Source organism: Hydra viridissima, unplaced genomic scaffold (genome assembly GCF_058129835.1).
Source record: "Hydra viridissima isolate aposymbiotic clone 2 unplaced genomic scaffold, HvirCarnegie_v1 scaffold_8, whole genome shotgun sequence".
NCBI lineage: Eukaryota > Metazoa > Cnidaria > Hydrozoa > Anthoathecata > Hydridae > Hydra > Hydra viridissima.
The window spans coordinates 2,172,457-2,192,337 of record NW_028324307.1 but is presented as its reverse complement, the minus strand read 5'-3'; the positions used below and the strand labels follow the sequence as shown (position 1 = coordinate 2,192,337).

At 30.4% G+C, this 19,881-nt stretch overlaps 1 protein-coding gene and 1 pseudogene across 2 annotated transcripts in view; both read right to left on the bottom strand.

The window, feature by feature from the left end:
- Positions 1 to 222: 222 nt before the first annotated feature.
- Positions 223 to 2,543, bottom strand: LOC149884483 (uncharacterized). Its single transcript, XM_090094474.1, has 2 exons — positions 1,920 to 2,543; positions 223 to 702 (listed from the first exon to the last, which is right to left on the bottom strand). The coding sequence occupies exons 1-2, from the start codon at positions 2,362 to 2,364 to the stop codon at positions 494 to 496; spliced, it is 654 nt and encodes a 217-aa protein (XP_089950600.1). The 5' UTR covers positions 2,365 to 2,543; the 3' UTR covers positions 223 to 493.
- Positions 2,544 to 5,045: 2,502 nt separating this feature from the next.
- LOC149884482 (uncharacterized) overlaps positions 5,046 to 19,881 on the bottom strand; it is a 57,226-nt pseudogene continuing 42,390 nt past the window's right edge. The window contains exons 6-7 of the transcript XR_016455041.1: positions 11,763 to 13,069; positions 5,046 to 8,681 (exon numbers count right to left, since the gene is read on the bottom strand). The product of XR_016455041.1 is annotated as an uncharacterized LOC149884482 (transcript). The remainder of the gene's footprint in view (positions 8,682 to 11,762; positions 13,070 to 19,881) is intronic.

Sequence of the window (19,881 nt, the reverse complement as noted above, 5' to 3'; positions counted from 1 at the left end):
GGGATACCCAGATGGGTCCCAGCATTTTCCCCAGTTGGTTCCCATCTGGGACCCAGTTGGAATGGTTAACTGGGTATTGATTAATCATTTATTAGTTTAACGTTTATATATAGATTTCCATTTCAATTTTGGAGCGCGCAAGTAATAAAATAGTCTTAACTGTGACATTTATAAAAGTAAACACTATTTCACATTAAAGTAAAACTTTAATGAGCACCTGCTTAGATGAATTTTCCAGGACTTTGCCTCTAAAGTGCAGATTACTCAGAGAGTTTTCTGTATAAGGTGTATATAGGTTGTTTTCTCTCTATGGTTTTTTCTCTCTTATGCCGTCCTCTTGAGAAACGGGTTTTTAAAAAAGAGAATTTATCAAAATCAGCAATGTTGAGCCTAAAACATGAATCAACTTATTCTCGAAATTTCTTCCTTTTTTTCCATGCATTTATTTACGTTGCACATTCATGAATTTATTTTCAATATGCTACTGAACTTCTTAGTAGTTACAGCAGCTAATGCTGTCATCAACCACCTCGTTCAATTTTGTAACATTTGTAAATCTGGCTTGGGAAACGAAGTATTTGGAGATTTGGATTGCGAGTGAGTTCAGGACGATGGACTTAGGATAACAACAAGAAAAGTCGGCTTGCAGCATAAAAACTGTTCTAGAACTTTGCAATTCACTGCAGTTGGTTATAACGAGTGCTATTTGATAAAAAAAAAAAAAAATTAGAATGTGTTATGGATATATAAAAGCGTTTTAAAAATCTACGCACACGTTTTATTGGAAACAACAGAAATATAGATTTCTGATAGGGGAAAAATAAAAAACGATCAAACTGATAGAGCCTAAGATATCACCGTTACACTTTTTGAACCAATACAAAACAATGCGTCTGAACAATTTTAGCTTAAAGGGTTGCGTATTTGTTTGACTAACATTCCGGCGTCCATCCACGTTAGCCTTCTGTAGTTAAATAAAATGTTATGTTATAAAACTATTCAGCAGTTTTATAATATAACATTTTGAATTTTCTAATTTTTTGGCGCCCCCTTTAAAGCGGCGCCTGTGGCCAAGTGGTGCTTGACCACGCTGTTGAGCCGGCCCTGGATGTGAGGATCCTGGTAAAAGTAAAAAAAATACTTGTGCATACAAGCTCTTTTTGTAACAAATCAAAATTTGAATTTTTTCTTTTGTTAATAAAAGAATCTCTTCCTCTGCCCTTCCCGTTTAATTAAGAATAGTCCACACATACTCAAAAAATCTAACAACATTGTTAATCCTTCTAGTAATGGTGCTAGTATAAGCTATAAATTAGTGAATATCTATTAAAATATTTATAATATATCTATACATTAGAATATCCATAAAAATACTATTAAATTCCATAAACAGTCAGCCGTTACGACTAAAGTTAGTCTAAGTTAGTAATGCTAAATAAAAATTATTATTGAAACTGTTATTAGTATGGTTATTAGTTTATTAATTTAACTGTTGTAAGTCGGTATTTCACTATTTGTATAGTATAGGTTGCTAGACAGTGTTAAAAAAGGTTGCGATACGCAAACATCAATTCGAAAAAGAGGTTCCACAGGATGTTTATCATTGGTACGAAAAAAATACAGTCAACTGGTATTACTACAGTCTACAGCTCATCTAAGTAATAACAATTTATATTTCTGTATTACAAAATTATACGTGACTACATCTAGTAACATGAACTGATTATGATTGCTCAATAATATTTTATTCTAGGAGTACCAGATCTAGTCATAATTAACTTTGTAATACAGAAAGAGCTATATGTATAGATGCCTTTTCAATCATTTATAATTATGATAATATAAATCATGTTAATAATTATCACAATTATACATTTTTAATAGGGATACTTTGTGTAATAATTATATTTGTTATTTACCTGTTAAAGTTAAATCTTTTTTGATGGTTTGTACTCTTCTGTTTGTAATGCCAAACAAGGCAATAAAGGCTTTAAAGCAGACTTTCTGTTCTACATAGGTTCCACCACGCAGGACTCGTATATGATAAGAATAGCTAAATTCATGGAACTGGGGCTTCCCTTCACAACGAGTAGGTCTTCTCTTCAACACTTTCTTAGTCGTAATAAGAGAAGATAGAAATGAGTCTTGTTCATCTTTTAAAGGGTAAGCATTGAATGCTTTAATAAGAGCTACTCTGTGTTCTAGATTTATTTTTTCGAAGCACTTCAAAAATGTGCACTGGCAGTTATTGCCTATTGTGTGGCTTGAAAGTCGAGCTTTTTTCGCCTTATCTTTTTTAGAACCCAATGATTTTCTTGTCTTCGGCTTTTCCGTCACTTGTGGAAAATCAGATGCATCCGCCATTTCAACAGGTTTGTTTATAATTTTCTCAATTTTAAATGGTTTAGCGTAGTCACATGTTTTACAGCGAGCAATCTGATCGTTCTTCAAGTGGGCAGATAAACCAGAAAGCTATATATCTGTGTATTTTGATCGGTCTTCTGGTTATATAGTCAATTATTATATAGTTAAACAGTGTGGTCTATATATATATGTACATATATATGCATATATATATATATATATATATATATATATATATATATATATATATACATATACATATACATATACATATACATATACATATTCATATATATGCATATGTATATTTATATATATATATATATATATATATATATATATATATATATATATATATATATATATATATATATATATATATATATATATATATATATATATATATATATATATTTACAGTAGCGCCCAAAAGTAATTAGACTAACACCTTTTTGGTTATATTTTTTTATCGAGTTAACATTTTTAAATGAAATTTTCCATAAGCATGTCAAACTATACTACAACTATGAAAAACAAAACAAAAATCCAAATTTGGAGGTAATTACTCAAAACTTTAATAAAAGTGTGGAAATGATTGGCTCAAAAGTTATTGGACAAACTAAATATATCGTTTAAAAGAAATACTTTCTCAATAAAGGATAAGTTCTCAGCATTTTTTATGAAAATTTCTGTTAAATAATATATATAATGTCACATAGTGTTATGTTCTATAACATAATGTGTATAACATGTGCATAATCCTAGTACTTCGTTGGAAAACCTTTTACCGCAACGATAGTATTACATCTACTTGGCATTTAATCAAAATAATTAAAATATCAATTGGTATTTCCTCCCAAGTGCGCTTAATCAACTCAAACAAATCATGCTGATAAGATGGTTTCCAAACACTAATTTTTCTCTCAATATATTCCCAAAGATGTTCGATTGGGTTCAGGGCCTGTAGATTGAGACGGCCATTCCAAGATACCACCTTTCTTTTAACGATCTTACTACAACATTATCTTGGCGAAAAGTTGTTGATTTCTGGCATCCTGACTTTGTTGAAACTTGGAAGCGAAACCGTTGTTGAAAAACTTTTAATGTATAACCGACTGATAATCGCGGAATGTTCATATCTATTGAAATTTGTTGCATAGTCTTACCGTTATTAGATGCTTGTACAATCAACTTTTTCACTGCCTCGCTTAAATATTCATTATGTCCCATTGCTTAAAACAGTCTAAGTTACATCAACATTGTTAGTATTTAGTTTGTCCAATTACATTTGAGCCAATAATTTCCATTCTTTTAGCGAATTTTTGAATAATTACTCCCAAACGAGGATTTTTGTTTTGTTTTTCATAATTGTAGTATAATTTGACACGCTCACGCAAAATTTTATCTAAAAATGTTAACTAAATGAGAAAATATAAGAAAAAACGTGATTGTCCAACTACTTTTGGACGCTACTCCATATAAATATATATTGCCCGTGTCAATAAAGAAATGTATATAAGAAAACATCAAATAATACAATTTCTTTCAATGCAAATAATAATTTTTAGTAAAAATCAGCTCGTAAAATTATGAAAACTTAAAAAAACAGTTTATAGTTAACTGACGTTAGCAGTTATTGACATCTTTCTTTTTACGTAAAAACGTGAAAAACAGAATCCAAAGGTAAGATTTCACTTATTGGCCCTTATCAAACTAATTCCGCCATTTATAGGAGAATATTGATCCTTCTGAACTTCCAAAGTCTCTAGGACATTCGGACGTTTCGATTCAAAATTTTTCTCGATCGGACGTTTCGATTCAAAATTTTTTGCTCTACTTTAAGAGCTTTAGTCGTTTTATTTATTTCGAGCAAAACTTATTATATGTGGCTACTACAGAGTGATGACCTTTGCCCTCGTTTAAATTTACTTGATGTTCAACATGAGAAAAGTTTAAACGAAGTTTAAAAGTCTAATAAATCACAAATATTCAAAAAAATACCTCAATTGCAATCATGCAAATCATAAAACATGATTAATTTAAAAAAAAAAGATTTCAAATCTGAATGACGAAAAGGTTGCTTGCGACAAAGTTTTTGAAAATGAACTCCTGCGTTATTCCCCTGTAATCTTCAATTTAAAGTAAGATACAAGTAAATTCAAAACACAAAAACTCATAATTTCTTAATATTTTTAAATTGGCTCAACATAAAATACCACTCCTTAAAAATACTATTCTCAAAGTCAAGGCAACCCCATGTCAAGCTCATTAAGCTAAAAATTGCATTCTCCACAAATAATGAAGGCTTAAAGAGAAATTTTAATATCAGTTTAAAAAAATTAACAAACTTCCAATAAACAATTAACACTAAAATTTTAGTGTTAATTGTTTATTGGTTTTAAAACCATAAATATTTCATAAAGTTGTATTGAATAAAAAGTATATAATAGTATGCCAACAATTATAAACTCATTTAGCTCAAAACGGTGGGTAATTCAACTTATTAAGATTTGAAGAAAATATCTGATATTAATTTTTAACAAAAAATAAAAAAAAACTTCTTTAAGCAATTAAAGCAAAGAAAGTAACCTTTTCAGTCAGACTAGTTAACATCATTCAAAATTAGCATTTTATATCAGCATTTTAAGACCAAGTTTATTAGAAAAAAAGATAATCACATCTTTATCTCCGAAAACTTTAACTCGGATTTAAATCTCTGAAAATATATTACATCACTCATAAGAAATGGTACATCAGCAAAAGTTTCATATATAAATCCGAAAGGCAAAATCTCTACATAACTAAACATTTTTTAGCATTATCAAATGGTTGCTATTTCATCAAGCACGTTTTAATCCAATTTTTAGTATCTAGTGTAACTGCATGTTCTTCTCCATAAACCTCCTTTTGCATATTTTCAACAACTCTAAACATTTTTTCTGCCTTCCGGAACTGTTGTTTACAATATAAACACCTTGCGATCAAGTATTGGGTAGTAAGTGTGTCTGGATGTTTTTCTCCTAAAACACTTTTTCTCATCTTTTCTTTATCTCTTAACATTATTTCTGCTAGATCGAATTGCTGTTTATCAAATAAGCATATTGCAATCCAGTATTTTGTACTTAGTGTTGCTGTATGTTTTTTTCCTAGGACTTCTTTTTGCATATTTTCAACATCTCTAAACACTTTTTCTGCAATATCGCATTGTTGTTTATCATATGAGCACCTTGCCATCCAATATTGTGCATTTAGTGTATCTTCATGTTTCAATCCTAAAACTTCCTTTCGCATAGTTTCTACATCTCTAAACATTAATTCTGCATCATCGAATTTTTGTTTATCATATAAACACCTAGCAATCCAGCACTTAGTATTTAGTGTATTTATATGTTTCTCTCCAAAAACTTCTCTTTGCGTATTTTCTACGTCTTGAAACAATTTTTCAGCCATATCGATTTGTTGTTTATCATATAAGCACCTTGCTATCCAAAATTGTGTATTTAACGTATCTACATGTTTGTTTCCTAAAACTTCTTTTCGCAAACTTTCTAAATGTGCGAATGTTTTTTCTGCGTTATCGAATTGTTCTCTATAAAATAAGCACACTGCAATCCAGTATACAGTATTTAGTGTCTCTTCATGTTTTTCTCCAAAAACTTCTTTTCGGATATTTTCCACATCTCTGAAAACCTTTTCTGCATTATCGAATTGTTGTTTATCATGTAAGCACTTTGCAATCCAAAATTTAGTACTTAGTGTGTCTGCATGATGCTTTCCTAAAATATCTCTTTGCAAATATTCAACTTCTTTAAATTTCTTTTCAGCATTAACAACTTGTTTTTTATCATATAAGCACCTTGCAATCCAGTATTGAGTATTTAAGGTATCGGCATTTTTTTCTCCTAAAACTTTTTTTTGTATATTTTCCACATCTCTAAACATTTTTTCAGCATCATCAGTTTGTTTCTTATCATAAAAGCATCTTGCAACCCAGTATTTATCATTTAACGTATCTGGATGTTTCTCTCCTAAAACTTCTTTCCGACTTTTTTCAACAGCAGTAAAAATTTTTTCTGCGTCATCGTATTGCTGTTTTTTATACAAACACATTGCAATCCAGGATTTAGTATTTAGTGTATTTGCATGTTTCTCTCCTAAAACATCCCCTTGCATTGTTTTTATATCTCTAAACATTTTTTCAGCAATATCGAATTCCTGTTTATCATGAAAGCACCGTGCAATACAGTATTTAGTATTTAGTGTATCTGCATGTCGCTCCCCTATAAGTTCTTTTTGGAGATTTTCTAAATTGCTAAATATTTTTCTTGCGTTATTGAACTGCTTTTTTTTATATAAGCACATTGCAATCCAATACTGAGTTTTTAGTGCATCTGCATGACTCTTTCCTAAAACTTCATTACGAATATTTCCCACATCCCTAAACATTTCTTCTGCCTTATCATATTGTTGTTTTGTATATAAGCACATTCCAATCCAGTGTTTTGTATTTAGTGTATCTGCATGCTTCTTTCCTAATACATCATTTTGCCAATTTCCAGTATTTCTTAACTTATTTTCAGCATTTTGGATTTGTTGTTTATCAAATAAGCACCTAGCTATCCAGTATTGTATGTTAAGTGTATCTGCATGTTTCTTTCCTAAAATTACATTTTGCATGTTTTCTACTTCTAAAAACATTTCTTCTGCTAAATTAAGGTGTTCTATTTCATATAAGCACCTTGCAATCCAGTACTTAGTATTTAGTGTATCTGGATGTTTCTTTCCTAACACTTCATTTCGTATATCTTCTATATCTCTAAACATTTTTCCTGCGTTATCATATTCTTGTTTTTTATATAAGCATATTGCAATCCATGATTTGGTATTGAGTGTATTTGGATGCTTCTCTCCTAAATTTTCTTTTTGCATATTTTCAAAATCTCTAAACATTTTTTCGGCGTTATCGAATTGTTGTTTATCATATAAGCACCTTGCTATCAAATATAAAGCATTTCGTGTATCTGCATGTTTCTCGCCTAAAACTTCTTTTCGTTTATTTTCTACATCTCTAAACATTTTTTCTGCGTTATCGAACTGTTGTTTTTTATATAAGCACATGGCAATCCAGTATTGAGTATTTATTGTGTCTGCATGCTTCTCCCCTAAAACATCTTTTCGCATATTTGCTACATCTCTAAATTTTTTTTCTGCGTAATAAAATTGTTCTTTTTTGTACAGGCACATTGCCACCCAATATTTTGTATTTAATGTATCTACATGCTTCTCTCCTAAAACTTTTATTTGCCAAGATTCTACATCTTTAAACTTTTTATCAGCATTATCAACTTGCTGTTTATAATATAAGCACAGTGCTATCCAGTATTGAGTATTTAGTGTAAGTGCATGTTTTTCTCCTAAAACTTCTGTTCGCACATTTTCTAAGTCTCTAAACATTTTCTCAGCGTTATCGAATTGTTGTTTAGCATACAAGCATCTTACAATCCAGTATTTACTATTTAGTGTGTCATCATGTTTCTCTCCTAAAATTTCTTTTCGTATATTTTCTACATCTCTAAACATTTTTTCTGCGTTATCAAACTGTTGCTTTTTATATAAGCACATTGCAATCCAGTGTTTTGTATTTAGTGTATTTGCATGCTTCTTTCCTAAAACTTCTTTTTGGCAATTATTTACACCTTGAAACTTTTTTTCCGCGCTGTCGAATTGTTGTTTTTTGTATAAGCACATTGCTATCCAGAATTGTATATTTAGTGTGTCTGCATGTTTCTCTCCTAAAATTTCTTTTTCTACATTTTCTATTACGCGAAGCATTTCTTCTGCGTTGTTGAACTGCTTTTTTTTATATAAGCACATTGCAATCCTGTATTGAGTACTTAAGGTATCTACATGATTCTGTCCTAAATCTTCCATTTGCATCATTTCCACTTTTTTAAATAACTTTTCCGCTTTATCGAATTTCTGTTCTTCATAAAGTTTTTTTGCATTATCAAATGTTTGAGTAAATGTTTCAATGTTTTTTTCCACTTCGTTTAGAACAACAGTGTTAATGGAATTTGAGAAGAAGTTGCTATTTTTTGGTTTTAAATCTTGTTGGTATTGAATGCTTTTAATCTTGCATCCTGCTTCACTTAGTTTGTCTCTAAAATATTTCTGTTTTAATACTTGATCAGCAGTGTTTAAGTTTTCTGCATCTTCGATCCATCCTCGTTGATTTTCAATAGCCGCTTTCAAATCCTCGTTTATGGAAACCTGTGCTTCAAAGAATGTTTCGATTAAAAGCTCGAGGTCATTTTGCTCTGTTTAAGAAAGAAAGGATTTTTTTATTAGCTTGTGGTTTTTGTAGAGTATTAGTTTTTATTAACAAGCAATAAGCAAATGGAAAAGTTATTCAATCATTAATAATCCGAGTGCGGAAATATCTTTGGAGTCAGACTGCGTTCTTTCCTCCTTTTAAACGGTAGTAATTCATTAAACTGGAGTTCTTCCGGTCATGTTTGTTGTTTTAAAAGTCATTATTTTTGGGTAAAAAAGTTTCTTGATTTGTAAAAAGATAATTTTACATTTTAAAAAAGAATAAGAAATCTTATTTCAACGAAAAAGACAGAGATATGGTTAACTCAGTGTAGAAGGAATATAGACATAATTTGCTCAGAGAGAAGTTGAATAAAAACCGAATCAGCGCAAATCAGTTTCATAGATTTGAAACTCAGTAAGAGGCTTTCTTTTACGTTTTTTGAAAAGGGCTTTAAAAAGTTGATAAAGTTTGGTTAAATATGCGCTTAAGATGTTAACATTTTTGGTGTCATGACAAACACTGTCAAACAAAACAGTTAAAGAGTTCAAGAAAAAAAATCACATTCTATTTAAAATAGCGCTTATTACTAACCTCAAAGATAACCTTTGAAGCTAGACAAAGAAATTATTTTCAGTAGAAAAAACAGAATGTTAGCCACTAAGTATAATACTTTTGTTTGTTTTTTTTTCCTTCAACCAAACTAAAAGCGTAATCGATTTTCAAAAAAAAATTGCACTTTGCCATTAGACTCTTCATTGAGTCCTAATTGTCAAAAGTTACAAATGTAGACGCGCTTCAATAAACATTTTTCAAAAGTCAACTTCGAAATAAGAGGGTGAACAGCTTTCACAAATGAGTTTTCTTACTCAATGGGAAAATCTCTTATTTCTTTACTTGCGTTACACTACGTAACAAATATTTTTGTTTTGTCCTCAAGTTGAAAATATGTTTTTCTAACCCATTTTGCTAAAAGCAAGTGGAAAATTATTGTTGGTCCACAAAAACTTTGCTTCTATGATTCTTTGAAATTTGTGTTTTGAAGAAAGTTCTCGATTCTTATTATATTATGATTATTCTTCAAGAATAATCCTAAACTCCTAGAACTATCTAGATGATCCAAGGATTTTCCAGAATATTCTAGAACTTTAAAGAAACCTTTAAAACATTAAAGAAACCTGGATGATAAGGCACATATACAAACACACACATATACACACACACACACGCACACATATATATATTTTTTTCCTTTAATTATTTGAGGGTTATCAACACCGTCGGTCAAGAGTGATCCAAATGGAATTTACATATTCATTATCATTTTTAAATAGATACAATTAATTAAACCCTAATTGATGTAATTTTTAATAATATTAATCTTATCAGCTTTTTATAAAAATATTTAAAAGCTCTATTTTAAGGAAATTATGGTCATTAACAATATATTGGAGCATATAGGGCCATGTCATAATGGTAAAGTAATACCATTTCTTAAAAAGCTTGCTATATGGTATTATCCACTTTAAGGATATGAATAATTTGGAGGCGCAGGGAGTATTCTGTGTTCCGAGATGACGTCACGAAAATCAAAATACATTTGTCTGCCATGTTGGTTCAAAAACAACTTTAGCTCAACTTTATTCAAATGCGGTTCTCTAAGTTAACTATATCAAAACTTATCAGTTAGCCATTTTCCTAGCTACTATTTCCTTTTAGTAAAAGTTTCAACTCGAAAATTATTAACAACAAAACAAAAGTGTTGTATAAAGTTCTTTTAGAAAAGGTTTTATTTGAATAACTCATAAACTCTTTATATCTTCAAATATGGTCTTCTGTTGCATTTTTAATTGCAGTAATCGTTCTGAAAACTGCAAGAAGTCGTTTTATAGAATTCCTAAGGTTATTAATCACCACGATAAAGATACGGAATTGTTGTCAACAGAACGAAGAGCAAAATGGTTTGCTGTTATAAAACGTAAAGATATCGATACAAGTGCCAGTCACTACAGAGTTTGTTCTGATCATTTTGCTTCTGGTTAGTTAATATTAATATATTCTTTCTTATTCATATAAAAACTATTTATAGGATATTTTTGTACACGTATAATAGCCTGCACAACTGAAAAATGTCCTCTTTCTAGTCTCATTTGGAATTTTGTTTATTTTGATATTGTCTTTATATAGTTAAAATAATTATACGATTCTAAACTTTTAAAGCATTTAAGTTCTTCTTTGGTGGCAGGGCTTGGTGTAAACAATAAATATGTAACAATATCAGTATGGGAGATTTTAGGATAGAATTCTGGATCGGAGAGAAAATTTGTCTTTTTCAACGTATATGGATCAATATTATCAATTTTTGAGATCTTTCTATATCTAGTTTTACTAGTTTTTATAATAGTCGCTCTCTGCCGTACTCAAGACAAAGATTGAATACGCTCAGTGTTATAATTTGTTTGTGAACCAACATGGCGGATACGCATAATTTAACATAAATTAAAACTTCACTCGGAACACAGAATTGATACCAATTTATAAAGATTTATAGTCTAAATAGAAAAAGAGAAGAACAAAATCCCAAACAAAAGACGTTAATATATGGTGTAGCTAATATGTAACTGAAACTATAGCTACAACAAAATGATCACTCTTTTATGCAAGAAAAGAAGAGGAAAGAAAAGGAAAAGAAAGAAAGAGAAAAAAAGCTCTTCGCAGATTAGGTTTAGACTAACCAATTTGCTTTAATCCAATTAAATGTAACAACTGAGACCTTGGTAGAACTAAAGAGTGATCCAATCTTTTAATCAATGTTCAGTTTTACCAAATTGTCAGTTATCCGCTCTGTGAAAATAAAAAAAAAAACTTCTTTACCCACAAATTGTTACCAACAAACTGGAAAGAATTTGTTAATAATTCAGCAATCATTTTAATTCCACAAAAAACTTTAAAACAATCCCAAAAAAATTATTCAATAAATGGATTTTACTGTCATCGGAAATGTTTTATTTTAGAAGTTACGAACATTTTCTAATCAATACTCAAAAGACAAACATGAGCTTGACAATAAAAAAAATTTTCTTACCACAGATGTCTTTGAGCCAAAATCTCTGTTTGTGTAGAGGTTCCTTCAACTCGCAAATTAAATTCAAAAAGCTTTCCTCGTCGCAGTGCACAAAACCACTAACAAAGGGCAAGCAAAGCCGTAGTCTTTTGTTATTTATAATTTCAAGACAATTAACGTTGAATAATAAATGAATAGAGGCACAAAGCTTCATTACAATAAAATGAACAAATTGATATTGCTGACTTCCAACTGTTTTTATAAACCCAAGTGGTTCAAGACCGTTTTCATCTAAAACAAGGCCCAGTTCACTTTGAGAAATGTTCACTTTTCCTCTATCCAATAGAGTAAAGGCTACTTCGCAGACGTTCAAAATATGTTGTTGATTTGTTCGCATTAACTCCTGTAGCGGTTCTTTCATTTTGCAGTTTTGTTGCATAAAATGTAGAAATATCAGCGTGTGTAGTTCCGTCGTAGTTTTAACAGACTGAACGTTTAAAGTCTCCAGCGTTGAAGAAGCTGCTTTCAAATAAAGTGATACAGAGAGCAAAGCCGCCTCATTGCGAGATAATTTATAAAGTCTTTTTAGGTCACCATTTAGAGCTTTACTACAAAGAAGATCTTTTAAGAATCTTTTTGCTCCAGTAATGTTAAAACCCATAATTTGCATGCCTACCACATCTTTGTAATTTTTAACTGTGCTCCAGTACCTCATTGCAGCAGCGACTGTTCCACTAATAACACATTTGCAACTTTCAGAACTAAAGGCCTCTTCAAGCACTGTTAATATAGGAATGGTGTTTGAAGATTTATGATTAATTAATTGTTCTAAGTAAAAGAATTCATCTAATCCATCTATTACAAAAATTGTTGAATTAAATGAAGAAATCTCGTATCCCTTCAGAATATTTTTATAAAACTTGTTAATTAGAAGTTTCATGTTTGAAAGATTTTGATGTTTGTTGAATTTTTTGAACTCGAAATAAAATACAAATTTTAAATCATTCCAAAGTAATCCATTTGACCAATTATAAAGACAACTTTGAAGAAAGTTTGTTTTACCAATACCTTTAGGTCCTGTAATCATAATCAATCGTGAGCTTTTGTTGAACACCTGCTCATATTTTATTGCTTTGTAGTTTTTTTGCTTGTAACAAAAGTATTCCACTCGTTAAATTCATCAGTAACCATCTTTATGTCTGCTTCTTCTATTGAAGCAAACTTTAATTTACTAACAAGAAGATCGGTATCTTTTTTTTGAGGCTGTTCTTGTGGATGCTTTATCTGGTAAGTGTTTAGATAATATTCTTTCAACTGATCACTTGCATCTAAACAAAGAGTGTAGCAAATAAATAGAAAATAATATAAAAATAGAAATAAGATAGAAACATTTTGATCTACAAGGTTTTGTATTTTCTTTATTTTATTATCTTTTTTTTTTAAACTCAAATCTTTAAAAACTTTATCAAAGATCTATGTTAGAGTTTTTAGAAAAAGGAACCTATTAATGACGTAGGGAAATTTTTCAGTGGACATTTTACGGATGTGAATTTAATAGAGAGTTAACGGATTTCATCAAGATTTAACTTAATTTAGTTATTTACACTAAACATTAGAACCAAAGATTTTTGGCTAAAGTTTAAAAGCGAGGGGTATTGTGACGAGTTTCCTAAAAATATTTTTTACGTTTAAATTAGTCTTACTGTGCTTCTTGGTTATATAAAATATGTCATGATTTAAATTTGAACGGAGTTGAAAGCTATTGAAAGCAACTGATGATCTTTAATCAATGGAGGATCAGAGAAAAGAAAGAGTTTAGCTTATTTATCACATCAGAGATGGAGGTGTTAAGAGCAAGATTTGAAAGGAGAAAAGAATTACTGAAGGTATGAATAATGCAGGAATCCTGAACAGACGATTAATCAAATCATAGTGTCTATTGAACTTTCTTTTAAGTAAATATGATCTAGAAGTGGAACCTTGCGGTAAAAGAAGAACATTATTCTTTAAACCATGTTTTTTTTTTTTTTTTTTTTTTTTTTTCTTTTTCAGTACGTTGTTTATATTCATATGAAGCCATCTTCAAAGAACTTCTTCATGGATTTAACATTAAGTTGGTTCTAAAAACATGAGTTTAAATACAGAACTAAGACGATACCAATAAATTCAAAACATTTGACGAAAATTTCTACAAACAAACACATGCAAATGAAGGTATTAGTCAAACCGTTACCATCCGAGACGGTCGTATAGCAACAACAATATGTTGTAGAGAAATTCGTACAGACTCAAAAAATATTTATAAATATGATAAGTAAAAATATAATATGTTTTTAATTAACTGTATTGGAGTAGAAATGATGGATTTGAAGTAAAATGATGATACTGAAAGACGGAGAAAGTTGTTTATGAGACTAAATACCTGACCAAGTCTTTTTGTGTTTAGAATCACAAAATATGAGAATTCGAGTGAGCTCACAAATATTTAGTTTAGGAGCACAAATTTTCCCAGGGATGCAACCATCATGAAGAACACCTAGCTCTTTAGTTTAATTTTAAGTGTGATAAGTTAAAAGAAATTCAAAATATATCAGCCTGGTGCTCGCTGTGAGCCTCGTTTTAGGGCAGGCTCTATATATTAGATGGCCTTTTAAATTTCATCATCAGTAATTGAATATCTACATGAACTACCAATAGAAAACGTTTCTAAAATAAGTTTTAAAAATGCAATTTTCCATGCATTTACGCTTTAAATGTCTAAGCATATATATATATATATATATATATATACTTATGATTAGTAAAAGACTTCTTCACTCGAGAGTGCTCAATAGCCTGCTGGCAAGAGCAATTACATAGAAGATACAGCACAAGGATGACAACTTTGGATGACAATTACATAGAATTGTAAACCAACAAAACGCAGATGAGTAAATCAAATCAGAAAATCTTCAAAAACCTCAAGCAGAATGTCATTAAATGATCAAAATGAAAAAAAAAATTTCAACCCTTTAACTTGAATATTCCTTAATAACAAAGAGTTAATTACATACTTATGCCAAAAGTAATTCTAAACATAGCAACTGTATTTAAATTAATCTTTTTTTGATATATAAAGTTTTTGTTTTAAAAGGTTTTAATAATTTAATTTTTTAAGTTTCAGAAGTTAAAGAGAAACTTTAACAACCTTTTAATTTTTGTGATTGAATGAGACTTTCCAACGTGCTCTGTTAACGGTTTTTTATAAGTAGTTAATAGCTACGTGATTTGGGGACAGGGGGAGGGGTACTTAGTTGATCAATAAACTCGTTAAAAGTAAATAAATCTTTAAAAGCAAACATGCACCCCCCCAACCTGGTTTCATATTACGATCCAATTCTGGTGGTTTTTCAGTTCTTCGTATTTCTTCCTGGTGCAACACTTGGCTGGGAAGTTTCATAAAAACATTAGACTTTAAATTACGATTAACTTGAAAGTCAATAGGTTCACTTGAACGGTGTGAATTAAGCTTGGGAGGTAACTCTGGGCAATTTTTCGGTGAGTTATTTATAACTGTTCTCCCTTCACAGCTAATAAAAACATTTGAAGTTTTATAGGATCAACATTTTACATTTAGCATCTATTCCAAATGTTTAAAATACTTCAGACATCATATATTTTAACATTATTCCAAATGTTTAAAATACTATCAGACATCATATATTTTAACATTAAAAAACGAATCATTTATTCTATATAACCAAGGTGCTAATTTGAAGTCATTAATAAGAACAATTCTTTTTTAACGACATTTTTAACGGTTTTTTTGTTTTTCTTTAATGTTCTCTTTTTGTGACGTTTTTTTCATTATGTATTTTGGCTGATGATTGCCGGCACGCCGGTATGAAACTTTAAGTACCAACAAAGTTGTCATCCTTCGCTGTATCTTCTATATATATATATATATATATATATATATATATATATATATATATATATATATATATATATATATATATATATATATATATAAGTGATTAGTAAAAGACTTCTTCACTAAATAGAGCTCAATAGCCCGCTAGTAAGAGCAATTACATTTAAAATGTTTAAGCATCGGCGTTACCGCACCGGTGGTAAAAAAATCTCCGTAAAATGCTGTAAAATGATATAAAATGCGTAATACGCATTTTCACCGTATACGTTAATATTGCGCATTAGGCATTTTTACTCTTTCTTATTACAGAAGACGGTAAAATTGCGTAAAAATGCGTAAAATCGGTAAAATTTCGTAAATCCGGTAAAACTGCGTAAAAGCGGTAAAAATTGGTAATTTCGGTAAATTGTGAAAAAAGTTTGTAAAAGCGGTACTTATTATGGTAAAAAATTACTTTGTTTTTATCAAGTCAGATAGTTGTTAAATAATTAATTTCCTTCTAAAATTAAATTAGCCTCCTATATAAGCTTGATTAAAGTCAAGTAAGACTACCAGTGTCAAAGTTCTTGCCTCAGTGATCTGATTAGTACAGCAAAACTACTACCAAATCAAACCATCTTTAAGAAACTATGTCTCTTTGGAATTGTTTTACCAAGCTTGACAGAGAAGAAGATAACATTTTTGGCTCTGGCAAGAAATCAGGATTTGCTGAGTGCAATAAAGTGATTAAGCTGTCTTAAGGTTGCACCAGTGGAGTTAAAGCTCACTAAAAGTAATTATTTTACTCTTACTGTAGTTTAGTATATTTTAAATCGCAGTAATTTTGCGTAAATTCGATAAAATGCATGAAAATTTTAATTACTCAAAACACATCAATGTGTCTTGTAGTTCATATATCTATTATGAACTATCTTCTATTGAAACCATGGCCTACTTAAATACACGGCCTTCTTTACTACTTAAATCGAAAAAAAATAGAAGGCCAGTTTAAAAATTGTATATTCGGCCGGATGGACAAACTTTCTCAAATTAATTTTAATTATTACGCTTCAGCAGTAATTGATGAGTTTGCAGTGAAGTGTACCGCAACATCAATGCAAATTGAAGAACATTTTAAGAATAAATTTTTTTTTTTATTTGGTGACTTGAGTTCTTCAAGAATAGAAGAAAACATTTCTTTTTCTGTGCTAAAATGTGATTTGAGATTTTCCAGCATACTCCTTCTTTTTAACATATATTGGTGGGTTACTCTGAACCATGACGGTAAGGAAACTGGAAGATTTTTATAAAAAACTTGGACATGTAAATTTTTGTCGATACGAATAGACTCAGCAACTTTAGGTATGTGTAGTTCATTTTGAATAATTCTATGGAACACAACACAATCATCAAATTTTGAAAATAAATATCCTGCTGGTGAATCAGCAGCTGAAAGGGAATCAATATTTTTAATAATATCCTTTGATAAAAATTTCTGATATTCATCTTCTTGAAATTTTCTTTTAGCTGGTGATTTTCTTGGTCCAGATATAACTGGAAGAGAAGCAGTAGCTATGCTAGCAGGATATATTGTAGGAACAGGCTTTAGGTTATACAGCAAACGAAATCGTTTTTCTGATGCTCCTTTATGAACTAATTTCTTCTCAAAGTGTTTTAAACAGATCACAGATGATTTTGTGACAGTCCAGAAATTTCTATTTACAAATCTAATCCATAACTTTCTTAAATCATCATCTTTTGGAAAACTGAAAACTGGAACTACTTCACCACCTAGATAATTGGAGGTACAACCAACAACACAGCATTTATTAACCATAATTACTATCTATTTATAAAAAGAAGCAACAATCAAGTATATGAGGTTTAGTTGATGTGAAGATTTAGAAAACGCTGAAATTTTTATCCTATGCCGGATTTACTTATTAAAAATTTATAGCGCAATAGTTAAAATATGTTAAGAAAGTTTGTCCATTCTACAGAATATACATTTTTTAAACTGGCCTTCTATTTTTTTCCGATTTAAGCAAGAAAGAAGGCCGTGTATTTAAGTAGGCCATGCTGAAACATTGTAATTTGCATCCTTTTTAACATTTATAACTCGGCTATTTTCTTTCAGATTCTACACCCACTATCCTTTTACAAGATGTAAAAAGCTGATAATGAAAATAAAGAGGCTGATAAGTCCTTTACCATAAGAGGATATTTGCAACATTTTAACTTTTCTGACAGAATGTAAGCAATGCTCTTATTCCTGGTCTTCTGAAAAACTGGTGACCATGCATAAAGTTCAAAAAGACATATAAGTTCTCCACTTGCTTTTCAAAAGAACCGTAAATAAGAATGAAGAGCGTGACCCTCAAGTTGCATAGCGCCTATACAACTTGATGGAAGAATTTTAGAAAGATCTATCAAATAATGGCATTAGAGTCAAATACTATAATGTGGGTTTACTTCTGCACCCATATTATTGAGGATATACACTTAAAAATATAGCAAACAGTGAAGAAGGGGGGGGGGGGGGGAAACTGCTATCAAGGAATTGGTTGACAATTACCCAACCACAATCCAGCTCTATGAGTCATTGATTGATGATTATACTTCGCTAAAAATATCAGACCTTGACAAATCTATTGATCCAGTGGACTTTGAGTTTTTGAAAGACAGGAGGCAGGTTTCAGCGAGGGCTCTGGGACTTTACAGTAAAGCCAAGCCACCCTTGATATTTGAATGTGAAAAGTATCAGACAATAACCTTCCTGAAAGGAATGTGGATGCTCTTGAATATTGGAAGCAAGATAAAATGAGTCACCTTTGCTAGCTGGTCTGACTAAAAGTTACTTGGTTATAACTGTGACTTTTGCTTAATCAGAATGAATGATTTTAGTTAGAGGTAGGACATATATAGATTTTAGGCATAATGCAAAACCAGAAAACACTAGGATGTTAGTTTTTTATAAGTCAAAAGTACACAAGGGTTCCTTCTAACCTCAAAGGTTGGGAAAAAACTTGTGAAGAAGAGCCATATAAGTTACCACATATTCCACCACCAACTGAGAAGACTCACCAACAGGGAAGATTGCAAAGTCAAACTAAAACTAAAAAAAGAGGGGCACCTAAAAAGACTTTTCCAAGCCAAATATCAGAAACTGAAACTGGTCCTGAAATTAAAGAGCAACAACAGTTACAGCTAGACACTCAAGAATCAAGGACTCTAGCTCAACAAAAAGGGTATGAAGGAGCTCTTGTGAAGACCAAACTCAAAGTCTCTCATTTGTTTATTCCAATGACACTTCAACACAGTAAAAGTAGTAGTAGTAGTACTAGCCAAAAACCAAAATTAATTAATGTGATGAAGTCCAATAGGGGAATGAGAAAAAAATGTACAGAGCATCTGAGCTTGCAAATATTTTATTAGAGACAGATGATGATATATCTGATGGTTAATTTTTTTTATCAATAACTTATTTGTTTAAAACTGTAAATGTAATATTTACTAATAGAAATACAAAAAGCAATTTAAAGTATATTTTTTTAGTTTTTCGGTAATTAGCAAAAATAGTGGTAAATTGTGATAAAAAGCGGTAAAAAGTAATTAAAACGGTAAAAAGTGATAAATGCGGTAAAAAGTGATAAATGCGGTAAAAAGTGATAAATGCGGTAAAAAGTGATAAATGCGGTAAATTTTCGTATTACGCATTTTTACGCAAAATACCGCGGTAATTACGCAAATTTACGCTTTTTACGCAGATTTAAGCATTTTTACGCAAATTTTCGCATTTTACGCAAATTTACGGATTTTACGCAAATTTACGCATTTTTACGCATTTTTACTGACGGTGCGGTAACGCTGATGCTTAAAAATACAGCGAAAGATGGCCACTTTGTTGGTACTTAAAGTTTCATACCGGCGTACCGGCAATCAAAACGCAATCAAAACACATACATCAAAAAGTCATCTTTGTTTTCAACTGGTATCATTTTTGTTTTTGTATAATGTATAAAAATCAAAAATGATAACTTCTCGGACACAAATATTTCATAAAGTAATCAGATTTTGAAGACTTCATCATGAACTACTGGCTACAAAATTCTTTTCCATAAAATAAACAAATTGCATTAAAAATACTGCGATGTAAAGAAAACAATGTTCGGAAACTATCTAATCAGCATGATTTGTTTGAGTTGATTAAGCGCACTTGGGAGGAAATACCAATTGATGTTTTAAATA

Excerpts from the sequence above, each read along its gene's own strand:
- LOC149884483 (XM_090094474.1), bottom strand. The coding sequence starts at position 2,364 with ATGGCGGATGCATCTGATTTTCCACAAGTGACGGAAAAGCCGAAGACA. Across the intron at positions 703-1,919 it reads AAAAGATTTAACTTTAACAG|CACTCGTTATAACCAACTGC; the intron begins GTAAATAACAAA and ends TTTATCAAATAG.